The sequence below is a fragment of the Phycodurus eques genome, chromosome 17, assembly GCF_024500275.1.
Source record: "Phycodurus eques isolate BA_2022a chromosome 17, UOR_Pequ_1.1, whole genome shotgun sequence".
NCBI classification, from domain to species: Eukaryota; Metazoa; Chordata; class Actinopteri; order Syngnathiformes; family Syngnathidae; genus Phycodurus; species Phycodurus eques.
Genome location: NC_084541.1, coordinates 7,576,135 through 7,601,375, shown reverse-complemented (window position 1 = coordinate 7,601,375; position 25,241 = coordinate 7,576,135). Strand labels below are relative to the sequence as shown.

General features: G+C 40.4%; 1 protein-coding gene across 4 annotated transcripts in view; it reads right to left on the bottom strand.

Annotated features, from left to right (window-relative positions):
- Window positions 1-12,880: 12,880 nt before the first annotated feature.
- The window catches only part of LOC133416118 (sialate:O-sulfotransferase 1-like), a 42,655-nt gene continuing 30,294 nt past the window's right edge, over window positions 12,881-25,241 (bottom strand). For all 4 annotated transcript variants that reach the window (XM_061702780.1, XM_061702781.1, XM_061702782.1 and 1 more), the window contains one exon: window positions 12,881-13,836. In XM_061702780.1, coding sequence (XP_061558764.1) covers window positions 13,484-13,836 — 353 coding nt within the window. In that variant the 3' untranslated portion in view covers window positions 12,881-13,483. The remainder of the gene's footprint in view (window positions 13,837-25,241) is intronic.

Sequence of the window (25,241 nt, the reverse complement as noted above, 5' to 3'; positions counted from 1 at the left end):
CCAGTACGGTGAGGCAGGATAAGCGGAACAGAAAATGGATGGATGGATATATATATATATATATATATATATATATATATATATATATATTGGTGTTAATTTATTTTTTAAATTAATTAGAGGCTTTGTAATTAATCTTAATTAATCACATGTTAATTATATAAAACTATTTATCCCCAAAACAGTTTTTCTTGATTTTATTATTTATTATTATTTATTTTATTTTTAATTTTAGTCCACAAGTGAATCAAATAATAGACAGATGTGAATACTGTACACTCTGGAAAAATGCATTTAATTGTTTTTCAGTACAAAACAGGACAAAAACAACATTTTCCCTGGTCAAAAATTCAATAAATCTAAAAGTGTCATTTCATGATATTTTTTCCAGTTAAAGTTTACACCAATAAGCCCCGATATAAGTGTTGGAATGGGAGGTGTCTTGCTGCAGCTATCATTCGGTTGTGTGTGTGTATATATATATATATTTTTTTTATCTGAAACTTTATATATATCCCAAAGTATTTGCTCATCTGCCTCGACTCACATGATTTAAAGTGATAATCCTGTCCTACATCCATATGGTTTATCATGTTGACGCTACCCTTTGCTGCTATAACAGCTTCAACTCTTGTGGAAAGCCTTTCAACAAGGTTTAGGAGTGTGTTTGTGGGAATTCTCGCCCATTCTTCCAGGAGCATATTTGTGAGGTCACACACTGATGTTAGACGAGAATGCCTGACTCACTGTCCACTTGAAATCAACCCAAATGTGTTTTAACAGGTTGAGGGTAGGACACTGTGCAGGCCAGTCAAGTTCATCCACCCCAAACTCTCTCATCCATCTCTTTATGGCCCTTGCTTTGTGCACTGGTACACAGACATGTTGGAACAGGAAGGGGTTATCCACAAACTGTCTGAATGTCCAAAATGTCTTGGTATGCTGAAGCATACTGAGTTTCTTTCACTGAAGCTCAGGGGCTAATATTTTGAACATTTCCAACTTTGTGGGAACAGTTTGGAGCTGATCCCTTCCTGTTCCAACATGACTGGGCATCAGTGCACATATCAAGGTTCATAAAGACACAGATGACAGAGTTTGATGTGGATGAACTTGACTGGCTTGTACAATCCTGACCTCAACCCTATAGAACACTTTCGGATGAATTAAGCGCAGAAACTGAGAGCCAGGCCTTCTCATCCAACATCAGTGTGCAACCTCACCATTGTGCTTCTGGAAAAATGGTCATACATTCCCATAAACACACTCCTAAACTTTGAGTTTAAGCTGTTTTAACTCCAGAGGATGGACCGATGGATTAAGAATGGGATGCCACTTGAATTCATATCTGAGTCAAGGCTGGGTATGCGAATACTTTTGGCAATATAAAGCATGTCATTACTGCACAGTATTGTTTGTCACCAACACCCCGATGAAGGCCAGTGGGCCAATACACAGTGTTTTTTTAATGTCTCAGCTCTCAGGCTTTTTATATTTGTTAGCCTACTGAGTGCCTAGAGCTGGATTTTTTTTTTAGCCCTTCCAAGAGCACCAGCTGAAAATGGTTTGGGCTTTATGATGGCATAATTGCGATAAATAGCTACAGAGAGCGCTGTGTAGCTTTAACAAAATAACGTCGCCAGCAATCCTAAGCTATAATTAGCACTTTAAACAAGCTGGCATGTGCCATGGCTGCTTTGTTGGTAGCATAATAATAATTATTATTATTCATAATAGATTGTTACTATAACACTAACTGCTATTGCTTTGAATTTTGATTTATTAGAATGTGCAAATAAATGGTGCTGATTCTGCCTCACTTTTGAATCGTCAGCTGTTTAAGGTCCCTTGCTCTGCTTCTTTTTGCTTGTTTTGTTGTAATTGTTGCCCTGCGATTGGCTGGCAACCTGTTCAGGGTGTACCCCGCCTCCTGCCCGATGATAGCTGGGACGGGCTCCAGCACGCCCCGCGACCCTAGTGAGGAGAAGCGGCTCAGGAAATGGATGGATGGATGTAATTGTGAGCAAATGAGGGATGGACATTAATTTTTATTTTCAAGAGGTGGATATTCTAAATCAGTTCACTAAAGCTGCTGAAGCCAAAGTAAACAGGTCACCGCACGACTGCTGGGCTGTACCGGTGACCATCTATGAATGTGCCCACAAATAACTGACATCTCGTTGGTCACTCTGGCTGTCTCTGATTGGTTGTTTTTTTCCTTGGGCATGGTGATTTCTTGATTTCTTAAAATTCAAGTTAGAGGTCCAAGGTTGGGGGGGGGGGGGTCAAAGACGGGTGATTTGATTACTCATGGTAATGACTTGGGCCTTGCTTGAGACTTGGTTATGACTTGAGACATCTCTGACTTCTGCCATCTAGTGGAAGAACGTTAGTGCCACACACGCACACATTTGCGGCGAGGCAGACAGGCTCGATCAATGTTTTACTTCAGTTATTAATTCAAAACAATGTTCATTTGTAAGTGTCTAAAATTTAGATGACTACAGTGACAATGTTTTTACGACTATGAGGAACAGCATAAAGCCGGTTCAATGTCTAGTCATTCCTGAAACTGCCTTTGACACAATTGGAAAAGCTGCGGCGCCATCTAGTGGTAGATAGAAGAAAGTTCAATACTGAAACTGGATCAAAAATTCGCCCGTTACAGCAACCTAGTTGTAAAAAAAAAAATTAAAAACAACAACAACAACAACAAACGTGACAGAACCTGCCTTTAAATGCAGTGCTATATGGGCCAAAAATAATACTGGCCTCCCACACAAAATAAACCTCTCAAACTCCCTCCAATAAACCTCTCAAAAGACAGAAAGAAAGACTGATAAAAACAAAAAAGCAAAACTCACGCACATAACAAAAGCCCCTCCCACACTCACCAAAATATCTCTCACACACAAACACATTTTCCAGTTTTGGGCTTCCTTTTAGACACACAATTCTTTTAATTTTTCTGATATGTGAGAGAGGTTTGCTAATGTGAGTTTGCGTGTGTGTGTGTGTGTGTGTGTGTGTGTGTGTGTGTGAGAGAGAGAGTTTTGCTTAAACTGAAGACATTCCTGTTGCACATAATGATAGCTGCAGCAATCTACAGTAGATTGGACATGTTTTTAATTAATTAATTATTTATTTATTTCACCTATGTTTTAATTTTTAATGTAAAGCGCCTTGTAACTTTGTTTTGAAAGCTGTTACAGTATACTGTATAAATACAGTTATTACTATTGTTATGCAACAAGTTCACCTGACCTAATGGCTGTTGTCATCAGAATATCCACATGCGAATAACCACACACAATCAAATGCACTACAGATTTCCCATTACACTGTTATTAACAGCAAAACAACATGCACCGGACCTATATTTAAGTACCACTTTCAACAATAAACTCAGGTCTTAGTTTTATATATATTCTGTTTCCATCCATCCATCCATCCATTTTCTGAGCCGCTTATCCTCACAAGGGTCACAGGAGTGCTGGAGCCAAGATATATACTCTATGCAACCCCAATTCCAAAGAAGATGGGACGTTGTGTTAAACATAAATAAAAACTGAATACAATGATTTGCAAATCATGTTCAACGTATATTTAATTGAATACATTACAAAGATAAAATATTTAATGTTCAAACTGATAAACTTGATTGTTTTTAGCAAATAATCATGAACGTAGAATTTTATGGGTGCAACACGTTCCAAAAAAGCTGGGACAGGGTCATGTTTACCACTGTGTTACATCGTCACCTTTTCTTTGAACAACATTCAATAAACGTTTGGGAACTGAGGACACTAATTGTTGAAGCTTTGCAGGTGGAATTCTTTCCCACTCTTGCTTGATGTACAGCTACAGCTGTTCAACAGTCCGGGGTCTCCGTTGTCGTATTTTACGCTTCATAATGCGGCACACATTTTCAATGGAAGACAGGTCTGGACTGCAGGCAGGCCAGTCTAGTGCCCAAACTCTTTTACTACAAAGCCACACTTTTGTAACGCATGCAGAATGTGGTTCGGCATTGTCTTGCTGAAATAAGCAGGGGCGTCCATGAAAAAGACGTTGCTTGGATGGCAGCATATGTTATGTTCACAGTATTATTTACACTATGAGAATCGAGATGGAATGTTACCAGAAAAAAAATCTTTTACAATGTAAACAATTGATTAAAATCCAGAGGAAAAAAGTTAAGCATATGAGAATCAATAAAATGAATAACAATCATATGCAGTATTATAATATACATGATAACAATACAAAAAAATTCATGAGAGTAAAGTTCTAATATTACATTAAAAATGACTGAAGCTATCATATGTTTCCCAAACCATGAAATAGTTTTCATCACGATGAATGTTTAACGCAATTATGTAAATGTTTGTGTCGATTCCTGAGAAAGACCAACAAAGACTAAAATCACCTCTTCCGGTGGATTTGTTTGCGTGTCGAACCAGTCTTTTTTGTAAATATTTAATGATATTACTCTCTGATATCATCCACTATTACAGTGAATGATATGAGACTGGTGCATTTAGGTTAATGTGGGAATTTTTAATCGCTTGGTATTGTTACAACTTTATTCTGGTAAGAGCATGATGTTTTTCTTGCATTTTTCCAATTTTGTTTTCAGTGTTGCCCTTTGGGTATATACAGTGGATAGAAAAAGTCTACACACTCCTATTAAAATGCCAGGTTTTTGTGAATTATTTCCCACCACAAATGTGAAACAGGATGTGGAGGGTCAAAAGAGTATTTTGCATGCCCTTGTCTTAGTTCTGGCGGTGTGGAAGTCCTCAAGGTTAGGTAGGGGGGGTCACGACAATTTTCTCAGCAGTCTTGATTGTCCATTGCAGTCTAATTTTGTCCCTTTTTTGTGGCAGCACAAAACCAAACTGTGATGGAAGAACACAGGACTGATTCGCCCCAGTGTTGGAGATAATGTGGTTGCAAAAGTGTGCACACCCTCTTATCACCGGGGTATGTGGCTGTCTTCAGAACGAACCATTGACATGCAAACAGAGTGATCAGTTATTCTAACAAACAAAGACTGTAGGTAAAAGTGAACAACGGCATAAATCGCTCTGTTTACAAACGACGACTTCATGCTCTGCTGGCCACCCTGCAATCAGTAGGCATTAGACTGACGTGGCTGTTCCCCGCAGAAATTTAGCAGCAGGTGACAGAAGTGCACCTATGCAAATGTGACAGGCTACAGTGTTACTTGTCACAGCAGCCGAGTGCAGTCGTTTCAGGCAAATGCCTCCCTGAAGTGCATGTCTTCTTCACCATCCCACTGTGTATTTGTGTAAAATGCTCCTTATGATTTAATCAACACGAGGAGCTGTCCAAGTTAGATTTGTTTCAGGGTGATTTTGTGTTCAATTCTTTCATAAACCTTCTGTGGACCCTATTCTGGGCAAAAGGTTACCTAATACACTCTTTGGTCACCACACAGGATCTATGGAGGCATGTGAGCATGAGTGATGTGTTTTTATAAATTACTCATCTTTTTTAAAAAAAATTGTTTTCATCCTGTTCGGCTGTTAGTTCAATCAGAATGGAAGATCTGTATCCCTTTTATGCCGGAACAGTTTTATTGTGGTCACAGTGGAGTTTTTAAGCTTGAGAGTAGACCATAAGTTCCTGTCCTTCAAATCTAATGTCAGACATCTATGTTAACCTCTTGTCTTTTTCCTTCAGTCCCCTTTTCTTCTATACACGCAGATAGAATAGATCATAGGAGGTTGCTGTTTGTATGCAAATTAGAACAGCTTATCCTTTGGAAGTGACTGTGTTTGCCTCTTTTCATGGAGGAGCAGAGAAACATTTGGAAATTAAACCAAAATGTTTTTGGCATTAGCAGGACTGCAAAAAAAAAAAAAAGAGTTCAAATTTCAGCCCACCAACATAATGCTATGACACCCGTGAGTCAACAGTTGACTGCTTATCATTTTCATACCTCCGATGGATTTTTTTTCATTGCACAAATGGAATAATGAAGGACAAAAACTTCAAACTGCTGATGAATGTTGGCAACACACACGACTACTGATGGACATTTAATTGTGTTAGGGTTCATTTCTTGAAGTAAATGAATGAAGTAATAATTTCAGTAAGCCGCCACAAATGCGAACATTTATCTCAAGTGATGAAAGGATGGCAGTGATGAGACAACACGAGCTTGCCTCAGATGCGCATGGTGGGTTCGCTTCGTGGGCTGACCAGGAGAGCAGGAACAAGGGCCGTTCATGGAACTCAAGCATGTACCGCTCCGCGAGGATGCCAAGCACGGGATACACTGAGACCATTCTGAGGGGGACCAGGGAACCAAAACTTGGGGTTTGGCGGTGCTAGAGGCCTCTATGGCTAGCCGTTTGAGCATTTATTCAACATTCAACTAGTGTGCAGTATTGTCCCAGTACTAGTATGCTCTTTGTCCTCACTCGTAAGACAATTCAGCACACTAATAGAATGACTACTTACTCGTCCCATTTTTGGCACTACTACCTTCTACTCATGTATGACATTCATACGTACGAGTAGAACAACTGTAAGGCACGTGCACAGACATTTTTTGGGGCAGGTGCTCAAGCCCAAAATAAGGCCCCCATTGCCAAAATTATGAACACAATTAAGGAAAATAGTAGTAGATAGATTTAACTTATGTATTAATTTCTTTGAACACAATCAACAGTCAATAAACGTATACTCTCAGTTGAAGGGAAGCCACAATGGATATAACACACCCCTGATCAAATGTCGCTGGCTTGTGTGCAGTGTGGATCAGCGAGGGGCACAATTCTCACTAGAACTCAAACAAATACCCATCTGGCATCAAAACACTCGGGGGGAATTGATGACAGAGGTAGTATTTTTAATTTTTTTTTTATTTTGATGAATGGAGCAATAAAAAGGGCTCCAGGCAAAGAAACAATGTCTCATCCAGGGCTGAAGGGGCTAATGCTACAGCACCACCGGGGGTCTGTCTGTGCATGTGCATGACTACTATGTCTTACTAGTGACGTTTGTGTTACTACTGCAAGGGTGTCAAACTCACTTTTTCTGTGGGCCATGTTGTCGTTGCGGTTTTCCTCAGAGGACCATTTGTGACTGTGAAACCAGAATAATGCATAAGCACCTCATCATATTATAGCAAACACAGACCCACCTGCTATAGGCAGGCCAATATTTGTTCAGGGGGGCTAGGATAATAAAACTTTGCCATAAACACATACTACCAAATATATTTGGGGGGTTGCTTGACAAGTTTTTAGCGGCGCTTCAGCCTAGCGAAAATAGGCCTAGCGACGCCAGTAGGTTTAGTAATAAAATAATACTAGCAATAGTTCATTGTTATTAAAAGTAAGTCAATTTGCAATTTTAATATAGATTCTTGCAAGAAACAAAGTAGACGCACGTGATTTTCTTTAGTGGGCCACATAAAATGATGTGGCAGACCAGATCTGGCCGCTAGGCCTAGAGTTTGACACCTATGTACGACTGCCTTCCACTACTGTATGATATTTTTGTGGACTAGTAGAACAACTGGCACGGTGGCCGACTGGTTAGAGCGTCAGCCTCACAGTTCTGAGGACCCGGGTTCAATCTCCGTCCCCGACTGTGTGGAGTTTGCATGTTCTCCCCGTGCCTGCGTGGGTTTTCTCCGGGCACTCCGGTTTCCTCCGACATCCCAAAAACATGCATAAATTGGAGACTCTAAATTGCCCGTAGGTGTGACTGTGAGTGCGAATGGTTGTCTGTTTGTATGTGCCCTGCGATTGGCTGGCAACCAGTTCAGGGTGTACCCCGCCTCCTGCCTGATGACAGCTGGGATGGGCTCAAGCACGCCCGCGAACCTAATGAGGATAAGCGGCTCAGGCAATGGATGCGTGGATAGTAGAACAACTACATGTTACTAATGAGACAAAGCTGGGCACTAATTGAATACGTTGTGCTACTAGTACTACTAGGGACATACATCGTATATGTTTCTTGTAATTAATCGTGTGGCTATTGGGGCTGCTGGCGCACTGATAAGAATGGAGAAATATACCAGACATGATCACTGCGTGGCGCTGTTTAATTCTGTGCATATAAGTCACACAAAAAAAAAAAGTGTTTCGCATCCCACAAGTATCTTACAAGAAATCATATGCGTGTAGAGAAGAGTAGCCAAAAATAGTACTCAAGTGAGAATAGGGTTCCTTTAAAATAATATGACCCAAATAAATGAATAGTCTCCAAATAATTACTTAAGCAAGAGTAAGTGAATGTACAGTGAACTACTACTCAAGCACTGAATAACTGGTAAGCCTTTGTTTTCTTTTTTAAACAGACCATAAACATCAAACACGTTAAAAAAATAAACATTACTTTAACTCAAATGAAGATAATTAAAATCTTTATGAAATAACTGAGGCCGGCACGGTGGATGACTGGTTAGCACATCAGCCTCACAGTTCTGAGGATAAGCGGTACAGAAAATGGATGGATGGATGGATGAAATAACTGATGAACCAAATCTTTATAAAATAACACTAATTAAGGCAAATTAAGCCCCAGGAAATGGTCTTATACTTTTTTGTTTACATTTGTTAAACAGTACAATAGACTCACCAGGCAGAGATTACAAAAAAAGGAAGGCAGCGCTACAGTGCATCCATAAAGTCTACAAACCCCTGTTCAAATGGCAATTTTTTTGAGATGTCAAAAATGAACCACGATAAATCAGTCTTGTACCCCACATGATGCACATTTGACAGTTACTTAAGACCATAAAACAGGAATAATGGTTAGAATATGCACAGCCAAAACAAAAACAATTGGTCAATTGTTTTTTTTTTGTTTTGTTCATACGTGCCCTGCGATTGGCTGGCAACCAGTTCTGGGTTTACCTCGCCTCCCGAAATCAGCTGGGATAGGCCCCAGGTTCACCCATGAATAGAAAATGGATGGATGGCTAGTTACACATCAAAATGTTAGCCCAAACCATATAATAATAATATTAAGTCCACTAGCTTAATGCTAACATATAACGGGAAACATTCGACAGGCTAACAGAAATTTTCATACAATTTACTGGAATTTGTAATCCTTCAAAAACTGCTACTTTAACACATATATAGAGCAGTAACACATACAAACATTATTCAGGCATATGGGATATGCAGTATATTGTCTCCGCTCTATGGGAACAACACCTACTACAGCAGCAACCATCTCTGACTTGCCCTTTTTGCTCGTACTGTAATTACAATACATCCACATCCAGTTCGGCACGTTGCGGTACGTGGTACTACGCTGAATGGGTGGAACCCTAAATTCATGACCATAAAAACGATTGTATGAAAATCTGCGCACAGTACTATTATTTGTTTGTATATTCAGGCAGTGCTGTGGCCCTGCGCAACAATCATGCCTCTCAGAGGTCAGTCTGTTTTGGGATAGGAAACTTGCAATTGTCAGTGAAGATATAATAATAATAAAAATAATCATACATTTGATTTGCTACGTGTGGTCTGTGCTATGCTGGTCATCTCGAGTATTCTACTTACATACGACAATATGCATTGTGTGTAGGTTCTCTCGTATTAGAAAAAAAATGTGTTAAGATGTTAAAAATCGGTATGTGTACTACCGATTGCAAAATCTGTTCAGCTGTAATGCTTAATTTTAAGATTTACGTATTACAATAACACTATAGTACATTACATTTAGAACAAAACAAAAAAAACCATCATTCATCATGGCTTGACAGAATTCACCTTGACAAAACGTGATCTGTTAAATGGATTGATAAAGATTTGAACTAAAATATGTGCTAACGTCCGTGTGTATTTGTGCTGAAGAAAAAAACCCAACAACATATATGATTAAGACCAAATTTATCACCCCGGTATTAAATATATTCAACATGATTCAATCTATTAAGCTGGACAATAAAAGTACTGTCGTTTTCCTTCAACTATTCTGATTTATGCTTAGCGGTTTAGTTGAGCTGAGTGAATTAAAACAATAACTTAACTATTTCGATTCCAAGACTCTCGACTTTCCAATTGGACTTGGCTTTTTTAGATTCATTTTCTTGGCATGGTTCAGTTAAGTTGGTGCAGCAAACAATTTGTTTTGGAGTGTAGTCAAGTGATTTATATGTGGAACCGGTCCCGGTTTCTCTGTCCTACAATGATGAGACTTACTGACAGTGAAGTGATGGGTCCATTGGGAACAATATGGACAGATTTGTCTGCACTACCTGTGCCGCTCATGTAAAAAGTAGCTCGAGGAAGCTCACTTAACTCGCTCATCATGCAGCGCTCCTATCGTCTCCAGCTCTCTCGTCGCTCACCCGTGTCGCTTTCACCTTCAAGAAAATGGCACAGGCTTTGCATGCTTAAGTAAACTTAAGTAGAGAAACTCAGAGAGTCACAAATGTACTGTATAAGCATGTCGTGTTACGTGGCACTAAAATGCCAGAGGATGCCAATTCGTTCAAGTTTTTATGACAGATGACTCAGAAGCCTTTAGGTAGCCAAGAAGGCTTAGTCTGAAATGAACAACCGTCTGTGAATAAGACACCTGTTTAAGAGAATTAAAATAAGCTTTCAAGCTTGTCTGTTTCAAAAGATGAAACAGTTTGTTGCAAGTCATGTCCTTATAGGACACTCACTTTTCCACAAGTGGGATTTGATTTTTGTGTACCAGCACTAATGCCCTGAAAATTGATTAAAAAAAAAAAAAAAAAAATCATTAGAGGACACCCACAACTGTACTATAAAATCCAAATGTGTTTTGTGTCATTCATTCTTGTGTTTTAATTGCTCATATAATATTTTGTGTATTCTATTCCTAAATAGAGGCATCAAAACAGAGTAGGCAAGGCAGGCGTTTGCTTAGGGGGCCCCAAGGTGAAGGGGTGCCAGGGGGTTGGCTGACATTGGCCCATATCAATGAAAAGGAAAGCACTGCTTTCACAGTGCAATGACAACAGGTGGCTGTCAGCAATGCCCGCAAAGGGGCCCCTTACTAGCGGCCGGTGGTGAGGCAGGTATGTGCTAACCCGTCGGTCACCGTGCCACCCAAAACAATACACATGTCTTTAAATTTGTTTACACAGACAGGTGTATGCCATTATTAGACGTTGCACAAAGTTAGTCCTGTGTTGACAGTGATAATTTCTCCCATTAGTAGAATAATGGATTTCTTGTCAAATGCTAAAATTGATAACAACCTCAATTCTGCCTTGGAATTGGTTTGTCCAAACTGGTACTTATTTGTGTTTGGATGTATGTATGTATGGATGTATGGATGGATGTATGGATGGATGGATAGATAGATAGATAGATAGATGGTTGGATAGATAGATAGATAGATAGATAGATAGATAGATAGATAGATAGATAGATAGATAGATAGATAGATAGATAGATAGATAGATAGATAGATAGATAGATAGATAGATAGATAGATAGATAGATAGATGTCTGCCTATAACCTAAAAAAAAAAAAAAAAAGCATCTTCCCTGAATGGCGAAGTGGATGGCTCCACTGTGAATTACTACTACTACGAATTACTACTAGCAGCTAGGGATATCAATATTAGGCGACGAGTCACAATTACGTAGACAGTCAAAATCGTCACAAATTAATTCCACAATTGACGGCATTTGTTTTTTGGAAGCTTTGCTTTTCTCTCTAAACTGCTGCTGTACCTTCGCTGCCTTGTCTGTGTTTCTGTCTTTGAAACACACACACACTTGCTCAGTAGTGGTAAATATAATTTCTATAATATTCTACTGTCAGGTGAGTTTTACATATATGACAAAACGTGTTTTTTTTTTTTGACTACAAATTCTCCCTTTAGGGGTTTCATTGTTGTTTTTTGGTCATTTATTTTATAAGTCAATTATGTAATAAAATACAGCTTTTCTTCGTCATGTTTTATACTTATTTATTTATTTGTAATTTTTTTTTGCAGGGGGCGGGGCGGTGTAGATGGTCCTTCTTGACTGGGGCCCCCCATGGGGTCTAGAAACGCCCCTGTTTATAAGCATCTGCATATGCTATACACAATTATACGTTAAAACAACAGCTTCATATTGATGCAATATTGCTTTGCAATCATCACAATCGGATCTCTGGTGTTTACACCGGCAAAAATGATTGAAAACAAAGTGCGACTGTGTCAAGGATTTTTCTTCGTGTTAGTTAGCTTCTTTTGCCTGCCTCTCGTTTGCCTCTTTGTTGGTTAACAATTTTGGGGCGGCATGGTGAGCTAGTGGTTAGCCCACCCGCCTTGCAATTCTGAGATTGGGCATGCTCTGGGAGCTCTCCCGTTCAAAAAACATGTTTCTTAGATGCATTGAAGACTATATTGGTTGTAGATGTGAATGTAAGCGTGATTGGTTGTTTGTCTATGTGTCCTGTGATTGGCTGGACCAGTCCAAGGTGTTCTCCACCTCTTGCCCAAGTCATCTGGAAGAGGCTCCAACTCACCTGCAACCTGAATGAGGCTATAACGACTGGATTGATGGACGCCATGGTGCCCCTTATATACAGAACTACCTTGTCAACCAGAGTCTCCAGCAGCACCTTGTCCACCTTCTTGCGCCTCCTGATGTGTGACCTTTGCATTTGAGAAATGACTCATGTGAGGAAAAAGATGAATTACTAGGAAAAGAAAGGCTCGTACATTCATTGATTTTCGCTTTTCACGGCAGTGTTTGGACCGTAACTCCCGTGAAAGGGATTATTGTAACGTTAATAAAGGAGCAAGGATCTTACATCTGTGCTCATGAAAACTGCCTGAATGTTTATTTACACGAACATACTGGCTGTATAGAAAAATCAGGTATCTTAAAAATGTTCAGAGCACTTTAACTTTACCCAAGAAAACATATTTTACTGAACTGCAACAATTTCAACATCTCTTACAATGTAATGTCAATGTATTTAATGAAAAGAGGCAATATACAGCAGGAGTTCAGTACAGTCATTGGATCACTGCAGCATGTAATAACATTGAGGCTTTTATCCATCAGATTTGCAAATCTGTATAATCTGCTTTTTCTTGCTATCATCAGTGTTAGCACAACAGGAAATGAATATGGGCATAGACTAAAAGAAAACCATTATTGTAGAGAAGTTGAGGAGAAAAAAAAAAATGTCCACCTATAATTTGCACTGTCATGTGTTGTGCAGTCAGACACTTTGCTCGAAAATCCTACTTCTGCTGCCACACATCTTGTCAAATCCTCTTTTAGTATTCATCGTATTTGTTGTTTACAGAGAAGTAGGTCCAGCCTGGAGGCTTCTATGGTCACCGTACGATGGCACAATGATTTGTTTTCTGCTCTACTCTCCTGTGTGGTTCCATTCAAAGTGCATCTGGCCTGACAAAGAAGCAGTTGGTCCACTTACATTGGCCAGTGTGTGTGTTTTGCTCTCTTGTTGACTAGATGGATGATTTTCCATGGCATCATCTGGGTAGATATTCTCTTGGAAGTCCACTAAAATTCCTGCTCTGTAGTGCCGTGTCGACGTTGTGAATGAAGGTGTCAATCATTTGCCTCATGTGAGGTGTAAACGGGTCAAAGGACGGCTGCTGGGCCCCTGGCCTTTTAAAGTAGCCATCCTGGTTGCTCTGCGCACAGATCAGTCTCTCCTCAGTCGCGGTGACATTCAGGAAGGCTGTGATGAGCCTGAGCTGAGGGAGGAGAGCCCTTTGTAGCTCCTCATAATGTACCACGTGTAGGCGACGTCCAAACTTCAGCCAACTCAATGCGTGGGATGACCACCAGGGGGCGTAGCTGGAGACGAATTCTGGCCATTCTGCAGTAAAACAGCATAACACAGGACTGTTTGGACATACAATGTACAGTATATTCGCAGCCAGTTTCATTGCATTCATTGTTACATAGAGATGAATTCATCGAAATTTTGTTCGGGTTTTCGCACTTTGTTTCCATACAAAAAAAAACAACAACAAAAAAACTCACCCATTTGTTTTCCGGAATCGACAGGCTCATCTGAAGCATTTCGTAATTGTCAATAATGGGTTCAACAGACGGAAAGGGGTATTCCACAATGCAAGTTTTATTAACAACTCAAAGTAATCCGCTATATGTGGAATGTCACGTGACCAAACCTGAAAAACAGGTTAGCAGAATTCCTGTATATGCCATGATGACCAGCATCACAACGGGTTGGTGACATTATGCTTTGAACCCAAACTTCCTGAAAGAAACCAAAAAAATCTTTGTCTGGTGTCTTCGGAGAAAAGTTAAATACATGCATATCATTTATCTATATTCAAATATGAATTGATATATGTAAACACAAAGAGTAAACATCGGATAGTGTCATCTTTGGTATCTTGGGTAAAAGAAAAGACATTGTATACGGGTGCTTTGTCCGGGACTCATTTTATACACATACACATCATGGCTTATCTAACTGTCACACTCAATAAACAATTACAAAATAGTTGGAGTGTAACTGTTAAATAAACCACCAAAGTGTTTTTATAGTGTTTCAATTAGTTTAAAATCTTTGGGAACAACTATCACATTTGCATAACAGAGAAAATGACTAAATATGCTCTAACAGGCTAAGGAACTAAGTGGATTAAATGCATCACATACAAATAGTTCAGTGGTCTGTTTGTATACAGAATGTGCCGCCTGCAGACAACCTAACATTAAGAAAGGCAAAAGCTCAATCAATGACTATGATTACAAATGCCAGGGAGAATAACAAAACTATATGACAAAACATACACAAATTAAGTGCCAGAAAGTCTACACATTATAAGAACAACCTTGAAATTAAAGTTAATAATCAACTAGAGAACAATGCGAAGATGGTTGCTGATGAACTATTATTTAATATTCAAAATAGCTGTTTGGAGCTGTATTTCTAAATCTGGAAAAGGGCTTTTTATTCTGTTAACCATTACATTTTACACAACCAACTGTTCCACACAAGCTATCATTTGAATGAAATCATATCTTTCCAATTAAAAGTTGTTGTGTGCAGGTCAGTGGCATAAAATCCTTGTTATTGGAGTGTTCTGCTGGTGCTCAACAAGTTTCCGTCCTTGGACCGATTTTATTCTCTTTGTACTGTATATTAATGAACTACCGAACGTTTGCTCCATTAATATTCAAATGTTTGCGGATGACACCGTAATTTATACACTGAAGCTGCTAAGATCCTCACACTACCAGCAACTCAAATACAGTCCTGTTTGTCAAGTAACTCTCTGCTACTGAATACTAAGAAAACAATACGTATAATATTCTAAAAGAACAGCAAATATATGTCTCTAAAATCTTTCTTGCAGGAGAAATGCTACAAATTGTAACTAGAGGTTGTTTTGGATTCCGTTCTGTCTTTTAAGAGTCATCCAAAAAATCCAATACTTTAAAATTTAACTTTAATTTCAAACAAGGCGGCCTTTCTGTATTCAGTGATTCTTTCACAAATTGACTACTGTGTAGCACTAGCTGGCTGTTTTACTGGAGCAACAAATATTAAAGCGTTGGAGTCCTTATTCAAAAAAGCTTTGGAAAATCTCACAAAAAAAATATTATTATTATTGCAAAATCCTTTCAAAGTAAAACCTGGTCCCTTTTGAAAACATTAAAATATTCAAGTTTGCTTGCTTTTACAAGGACTCGCACCATCACCAATCTAAGACTTCATCAAACAGAAAAATATCAGAATCACCTCTCGAGGTGATTGTGAACTACCTTTTAGGTGGCCTGTAAATTCTGGAACAGTCTATCACTCCCAGTCAGAGAATCACCCAGCTACATAACATTTAAGAAGCATCTGAAAGTGTGGATAAGGACCAACCATATCTGTGACCATGTGTAATTACTTATGTATACGTGATGTAACAGGGCAGTGTGCAACAGGGCCATGTGGAATTTCTCAAACACTTTAAGATGCAGTATAAACTATTTTATTTACAACTAGTAGTTTCTTATACTGCTTTTTAATAGGGTAATGTGCAATATTCTTTTGTACTTTTGTAAAACTAAAGCACTTTATTTAATATATACAACAAGTAGTACTTTTGGTGATATGCAGTAGGGCAGCAACGTGCAATATTCCTTTGTACAACCCCAATTCCAATGAAGTTGGGACGTTGTGTTAAACATAAATAAAAACAGAATACAATGATTTGCAAATCATGTTCGACCTATATTTAATTGAATACACTACAAAGACAAGATATTTAATGTTCAAACTGATAAACTTGATTGTTTTTAGCAAATAATCATTAACTTGGAATTTTATGGCTGCAACACGTTCCAAAAAGCTGGGACAGGGTCATGTTTACCACTGTGTTACATCACCTTTTCTTTGAACAACATTCAATAAACGTTTGGGAACTGAGGACACTAATTGTTGAAGCTTTGTAGGTGGAATTATTTCCCATTCTTGCTTGATGTACAGCTTCAGCTGTTCAACAGTCCGGGGTCTCCGTTGTCATATTTTACGCTTCATAATGCGGCACACATTTTCAATGGGAGACAGTTCTGGACTGCAGGCAGGCCAGTCTAGTACCCCCACTCTTTTACTCCCAAGCCACACTGTTGTAACACGTGCAGAATGTGGTTTGGCATTGTCTTGCTGAAATAAGCAGGGGTCGTCCGTGAAAAAGACGTTGCTTGGATGGCAGCATATGTTTCTCCAAAACCTGTGTGTACCTTTCAGCATTAATGGTGCCTTCACAGATGTGTAAGTTACCTATGCCATCACAGATGCTGGCTTTTGAACTTTGCGTCCATAACAGGCCGGATGGTTCTTTTCCTCTTTGGCCCGGAGGACACGACATCCAGAATTTACAAAAACAATTTGAAATGTGGACTCGTCAGACCACAGAACACTTTTCCACTTTGCATCAGTCCGTCTTAGATGAGCTCGGCCCCAGAGAAGCTGGCGGCGTTTCTGGGTGTTGTTGTTAAATGGCTTTTGCTTTGCATAGTAGAGTTTCAAGTTGCACTTACGGATGTAGCACCGAACTGTATTTACTGGCATTGGTTTTCTGAAGTGTTCTTGAGCCCATGTGGTGATATCCTTTACACATTGATGTCGGTTGTTGATGCAGTGCCGCCTGAGGGATCGAAGGTCACGGGCATTCAACGTTGGTTTTCGGCTTTGCCGCTTACATGCAGTGATTTCTCCAGATTCTCTGAACCTTTTGATGATATTATGGACCGTAGATGATGAAATTCCTACATTTCTTGCAATTGTACGTTGAGGAACATTGTCCTTAATCTGTTCCGACTATTTTCTCATGTACTTGTTCTCAAAGAGGTGAACCTCATCCCATCTTTGCTTGTGAAGGACTGAGCAATTCAGGGAAGCTCCTTTTCTACCCAATCATGGCACCCACCTCTTCCCAATTAGCCTGTTCACCTGTGGGATGTTCCAAACAGGTTTTTGATGAGCATTCCTCAATTTTCTCAGTCTTTTTTTGCCACCTGTCCCAGCTTTTTTTGGAACATGTTGCAGCCATAAAATTCTAAGTTAATGATTATTTGTTAAAAACAATCAAGTTTATCAGTTTGAACATGAAATATATTGTCTTTGTAGTGTATTCAATTAAATATAGGTTGAACATGATTTGCAAATCATTGTATTCTGTTTTTATTTATGTTTAACACAACGACCCAACTTCATTGGTATTGGGGTTGTACTTCCTGACACAAAGCGGCACTTTATTACATTTGCTCTTGCACTTTACAAGGACATTGTGCAATTTTACATTTTCCTTTTTTTTCCAATATATTTTTTAATGCAATCTACGTTTGAAATTGTCTTTTGCCCAAACATTGATATATCTTCCGAAACAAATAACTAAACATATCCCAGGGTAATAGGGCTTCCCACCACCCTTTTTCCCACTGGGGTTGTGGGGAGGCTTACAGCTGCACATCCACTGCCCCTGTCGCCCCGCAGTTATTAAGCAAACAGCTAGTGCTCAATACCCACACCGAGCAGGGGGCAAGCTCATTGCTATGGATCCCTACAAGCCCCGCAATGGAATACAACCATGTTGCACTATGCGGCCTGTCGATGAATTTAATGTGAAAGACAATTAGTTTCTTTTATTGCATCATAGCACTTTACATAAAGGCAAAAGCACTTTATAGTACCTCTCTCTTTTGTACACAAGCTCTGATGATCGGTCGCCTGTTGCTTTCCATAGCCACAGGATAGTCATGAACACTTTTTTTTTTTTTTAATGAAAAGCAAACTGGTGGCACGGTGCTCAACTGGTTATCACAAATGCCTCACAGTTCTGAAGACCGGGGTTCAAATGATTGTTTGTTTCTATGTGCCCTGCGATTGGCTGGCGACCACTTCAGGGTGTACCCTGTCTCTCGCCCGAAGATAGGTAGGATAGACTCCAGCACGCCCGCGACCCTAGTGAGGACAAAGCGATACAGAAAATGGATGGATGGAAAAGCAAACTATTGTATGTCTTAGAAATTATTAATCCATCCATTCATTTTCTAAGATGAACAAGATGTGAGTCACTGTGCTGCCCTTCTTAATACTTTTTTTAAATTAAAAAGTCTAACATAACATCTTCGCTAGCTTTTGGCTATTTGTCTTTGTGTGTGATATTTTAGTGGCACCTGAAATGGACATCTTATTTTCAATGACAATGCTTTATTTTTTTCAGTGTTTTGTTGTCCAATTTTAACTTGGTTTTATTTAGTTTTCTCTTGTTGACTTTAAACTTAATGACAGAGTTTTTGCATAGAGGTGGTAGACTATCTTTTCCCCAGGCACTAAGCAATCCATTGGGATGGGGGAGATTTTGCCCGCTTCCTGCGTCGGATCATAAGTGCCCTTTGTGTCACTGTCATGCTGATATCAGCACGCGTCAAATTGTAAAAAGTCACCCCCACCCTCCAAGACTCTTTGCTACATGCCAAAATACTGCCATTAAGTTGAAATAAAACAAATAACACAAATGTGAAAAAACTGAAAGTTCAAATCAAACACTGAAAAATAAAAGCACACTCACTGGGGGAAAAAAAAGGAATGGCGTGGAAGACTGACATTATCCATCCATCCATTTTCTGTACCGAGAAAGCCTATCCCAGCTTTCTTTGGGCAGGAGGCGGGGTACACCCTGAACTGGTCGCCAGCCAATCGGAGCGCAGATTTGAACAAACAACCACTCTCACTCACATTCACACCTACGGGCAATTTAGAGTCCTCAATTAACCTACCATGCATGTTTTTGGGATGTGGGAGGAAACTGGAGTACACGGAGAAAACCCACGCAGGCATGAGGAGAACATGCAAACTCCAAACAGGCGAGGCTGGGATTTGAACCCCGGTCCTCAGAACTGTGAGGCTGATGTGCTAACCAGTCGCCCACAGTGCCGCCAGATTGACATTAATAAACACCATTTAGTGAAACCCTGCATAGTCAAAGATTTGCCTGTGCACAGACTGCCCCTCCTGTTGGTACTGGTCAGGGCGCTTCAGTTGGGCTGGGGACCGCCCTGAGTCTTGGGGAGTGGGTGTCTTCCCCCTGGTTGGGTCCCCCGTTGGACAGGCTCACTGGATTGGGCCCTTCTTGCGGGTGGAGGGGGCCGGACCCACCCTTCCTAAATTTGCCGGGTCAGCAGCTCCGTACACCAGTTGCTAACATGCATGTGATATGGTGTTCATTCACTAATACGACCCTAACCCCCACTAATAACAACACAATTCGACTTTTGTAACATTACTCGTGTTCAAATATGTAGACTGTCTTACTATTGTTCTGCTGTGGTTCGCACGCCTATTCCCCTTGTCCACTCTGTCCCTCTTTCTGTCCCTTTTCTGTCCGGCTGCATGTTCAAATAAATATCAGAATAATTAAAAAATAAGCAGAGTGAGTATTTCAAACTCCCCTGTTGCACAGCAAAACGGTTCCAGCACAAAAGGCATACAGACGCACCATTCTGCTAGGCCATGCAACTGAACAGGACAGGTTAAAAAAAATAAAAAATAAAAAAAAGCAACAACTCAGTGCCTCGTGTCCCTCCCAAGACTACAGCGTAGCCTCTATACCGGTTTTAGCATTGCGTCGCAATCGATTGGGCGAGAGGCGCCATGTCGTTCGCGTCGGCCTCTGTCCCAACAAACGCTGACTCACGGGTCGCGATCGGCTGCTACTGGATCTTCACTTTGTGAGCCCGCATCCTGGCCGGCGGCGGCGCCGAATTATTTTAGCATATTGTAACAATAGCATTCTTTATTGGTGTACGAGTGAGTGTTAACTCAAGTCGAAAGTTGTGGGTGAAAGAACATCACACACAGTGAGAATAACGATTCCAACTCCTCGTTACAACATATTCTGCTGTCGATACAGTAGTCCCAAAAATGAAATAATAAAATAGGTCCACTCTGTACAAATACAGATATCGACGCCAAAATAAATCTAACTTAAATACTTCCCTCTCTTTAAATGAAATGTCTACATTTCAAATGAAAACATATTACAGAGGCTGCTCAGAAAAATAAACCATCCTACAATATCGCTAAGCGGAGGAAAAGAAACTAAAGATTCCCATGCCAAGAGTGCTCCAGCGTTTATGACTTCACTGTAAATTTTGGACTCCAGCAAAGAAATCACTGTTAGTAGGCAGTATCCCATTTCTAACGTTATAAATTAAAAAATGACAATAAATGCTGTTAAATTATTGAACAGACAATTTCTAAATGAACAGTTTTGTTATTGCAAGCATATATTATGGGTACAGCAATAATGCTGTTTTGGAAGTACAGTGTAAGAATGTAAAAATTGGATGGATGGGGACAGAAGTGTACAGAAATAGATGATGATTCTTTTTCACAAAAACCTGAGGGGAAATGCATAGAAACTACTAAAACCTATTGAGAAGGACTCGGCCAGGACTCAGCCAGCAAGAGAAGATGTTTTTTGTTTTTTTGGTTCTCCTGCTTTCGTGTCTTCGCCCCACCTGTACCGTGAACCTTCCTGCAATATTGCAATAATTACCGTGAGATTAATACCGTGATAAAAGCGAAGCGTGAGATGTAGATATCGTTACATCCCTAGCAAGTACCGATACAGGGTATTAGTATCAGAGTGTATTTCAAGGTATTGGGTACTCGTGAAGGTTGCTGATACCAGCTACAGATAATTAAGCCAATCAAATCTGACATCGAGTGACACCTCCTTGCCAGTAGTTGGCGTTACATTGTGGTAGCTTGACACATCGGCGAACCATCATGTATATCAGAACAAAAGGTCTTTGCTCACACTTATCTGCCATTGTGTTAATTGTAAATTTATGTATCAAAAATACTATTGTATTGCTACACGGTATCGGTGAGTACTCAAGATTGAATACTCGTAATGGTATTGGTCTGAAAAAAAGTGGTATTGAACATTCCTAGTTTAATTCATTGATGGTGTTTTGTTGACAATTCTTGAATGCACCTCGTGTACAGTCAAAGTGTAACTGAACTGTATGTTTTTTCTTCTCTCCCAGTGTAGCTACTAATAGCCCCTGTAATGTAATTTGTACTTTGCTGTTACAATTTGCATGTATTCGCTACCATTCGTTGCCGGTATGTGTAAATGTTAGTGCTGTTTTTTTTCCCACAACCCACCCAATTCACTGGATGAACTTAAAAGAGTTGAAGTATGGTACAGTGTGAGCAGCTGATTTGGGGATAGTTCTCTTAGGCAGCGGTGCCCTTCCTTCTTCTTCACAAGTCGTTTGCGACTGACAACACGACTTGAGCCCCATCTCATTTCTGACCTCCCAATGCTGAAATGATAGTTAATCCCCTGTAATGAATGCCCCTCTTCTCCATTTTAAGTGCTTTGTCATTTTGTGTCAACTTGAGCCAATTAGACTACATTGTGTGTTTGTGTGGGTGGGTGGGGTTATTACGCTCTGATTTTTGCTATTTGCGGCAGTGCTTAGTCGGCCTATATATATGGTGGACACTTAACGCCAAACTCACCTGAGGCTCCTGTGTTATTCTTGCAACTACTGCAATTTTAAAATGTTGTTAATGTTATTTTGAGAATGAAATCATTTTTAGAATGAAATCTCAAACCCTTCATTGTGGAGCTTAGATGCCCCCAACTGATGCCCAGCAGATGAATCCGACAGGCACAGTAGTTGGGGAAAGCCGCCAGAGGGTACGCACCCTGAGCTGCAACTGTGAACCAGTGCCCCGCTAAGGGCAAAACCGGTTTGCTCACACAGTTGATGCACAAGTTGGACGTGATTCAAGCAGAATCCCCAGACTCACAGGCCACATGTTTGGCAGCAAGCAGCTTGTGGGCCGGCGGTTTTCCATGTCTGCATTATCACCATCAAAAGCTACTCTCTTCCAAAATCAATTGCAAGGCCCAAGCAGAGAATAATTTGGCCTCTATGTTCTTCACAGAAAATGAGCCAAGGCCAATTAGCTTCAGCTTGCAACTACAATGCATGAAATCTCTTGCTTCTTGCTTCTTCCACTAAAATCCACCATTCGGCCCTGTAGCTCGTTCAGCATTTTATAGTGCTGTTTCAGTGTGTACAGTAGGTTATCTGCTTTTGTCTTCCCACAATCCCACAATGGAGAGGTTGCAGAAGTAATGAACAACAATGGTCACAAGAAAATCAAATATGTCCAATGATGCATTGTGCCGATAAAGAAAAAAATCACCATCACACCTCTTGACTCCCGCTTCTGCGTTGACCATCCACAAACAAGAGGGGAGATGCATCCTCAAACTACAAAAAATAAACAAAGCAGTAGGCCCAGACCTTGTGTCCCCATCCTGCCTCAATGTCTGCGCAGACCAGCTCGCTCCAGTCTTCACACAGATCTTCAATAGATCTCTGGAAATGTGTCAAGTACCATCCTGTTTCAAACGCTCCACCATCATCCCAGTCCCCAAGAAACCTCCAATTTCGGGTTTGAATGACTACAGGTCTGTCGCCTTGACATCTGTGGTCTTGAAATCCTTTGAACGCATTGTGCTTGACCACCTCAAGAGCGTCACAGGCCCCCTACTTTACCCCTGCAGTTTGCCTACCGAGCAAACAGGTCCGCGGATTATCCAGTCAACACGGGACTGTACTACATCCAAGAACACCTCGATGGCTCGGGGACCTATACGAGGATCCTGTTTGTGGACTTCTGCTCTGCGTTCAACACCATCATCCCCGAACTCGTCTCTTCCAAGCTTCTCCAGCTCAGCGTCTCGCCTGCCATCTGCCAGTGCATTTACAGCTTCCTGATGGGCAGGACACAGCAGGTGAGGCTGTGGGACACCACCCCATCCACATGCACCACCAGCACCAGGGCGCCCCAAGGATGTATCCTCTCGCCGCTGCCCTTCTCTCTCTACAAGGACTGCAACTTAATGAACCCAGCTGTCAAACTCCTGAAGTTTGCAGACGACATCACATTCATCGGCCTCATCAAAGATGCTGACAAGCCTGCATATCGTCAGAAAGTGGAGCGGCTGGCGCTGTGGTGTGGCCGACACAACCTGGAGTTGAACAAGATTGTAGAGATGATCGTGGACTTCAGGAGGCATCCTTTGCCACAGCTGCCCCTAACGCTCTCCCGCTGCCCCGTGTCAACCGTCGAGACCTGCAAGTTTCTGGGAATTACAGTTTCACAGGACCTGAAGTGGGAGACCAACGTTAACCTTGTCAAAAAGGCCCAGCATAGGATATACTCCCTGCAGTTTCTAAAGGAAGCACGAACTGCTACCGGAGCTGTTGAGGCATTTCTACACAGGAGTCATCGAATCAGTCCTGTGTTCATCCATCACAGTCTGGTTTGGTGGTGCCACAAAAAAGGATAAACTCCAAATGCAACAGTTAATCAAAGCTGCTCAAGAAATTGTTGGTATGGCCCTACCTGCTCTTGAGGACTTGCACGCAGCCAGAACTAAGACATGAGCATGCAAAATCCTCTTGGACCCTCCACATCCTGGTCACTGCCTCTTCCAGCTCCTTCCCTCAGGTAGGTGCTATCGAACAATGCAAACTAAAACTAGCAGACATTCCAATTGCTTCTTCCCTCTTGCCATTAACTACTTAAACAGTTAACTTACAATTCTATTGTAACATGCTGCCAATTTTGTCTTGAGAATGTAGTCACATCTCTGTCGGACCAATTATACATTACTCGTGCACTCACTGTAGTAGTCTTGCCACCCTGCACTACTTGCACATCTGTTGTTGACCAATACTAGCCACTCGTGCTTGAGAACTATCTGCACCATTTGCACAATTGACATTGTCCCAGATTATCGGACTACTAGTCACTTTAAACTGCATCAATTTCTTGAACTCTCTGCGCCGTTTGCACAATGGTCATTGCACCAGACTATTGTTCTATTAGTCATTTCAAAATGCTCTAATTGCGAGAGGACTCAGCATCATTTTGCACAATTGTCAAAAAAAAAAAAAGAATAAATAAATAATTGTACCGGCATGACCACATCACTGGTAACCTTTTATTGCTCAGCGACTGTATTTTTATGTTTTTATGTCTCGAAAGTATTCTCTGTCAATTGACTGTCAGTCGTCGTACTTGAGCAGCTCCAACTACCGGAGACTAATTCATCGTGTGTTTTTGACACACTTGGCAAATAAAGATGATTCTGATTCTGATGATTTTCAGTTTCTGGGGTATTGTTTGATTTTGGTTGAAATTCATGAGTTGTGGCACGAAAATATCTTTAATATAAGTAGATGAACTCATCATCAGGGATTGCCATATCAAAGTCATTTGTTTGTAGTAATTTTGTAAAATAAACTCAGTTTAAAACAAACATAAATTTGTTATAATGTATTGATTTGTCCAATATTTATTATGGAAGGTAAACTAACTGACGTTGTTCCGGTAGGTTATGTGACAGGAATTATGTAATAAATGGTGCATCTGAGTATTGAGGGTACTATATACTTCAGGATATACTGTAAAAAAAAAAAATATACAGTGGACCCCCGCGTATTTACCTATTTGCTGAATTCTTTGAGGAACCTATCCTGTTATTCATGGAAACCCCCGCTTATTCGCATTTGTTGTTTTTTTTTTGCACAATCCACACTTATTTGCATTTGTTTCTTTTTTTTTCTTTCTTTTTTTTTTTTTTTTACCGGATACCCTGCTTATTTACGTTTTTGTTTTTTTTCCTAATTTTTTTAGGGGGTCGGGCTTGGTAT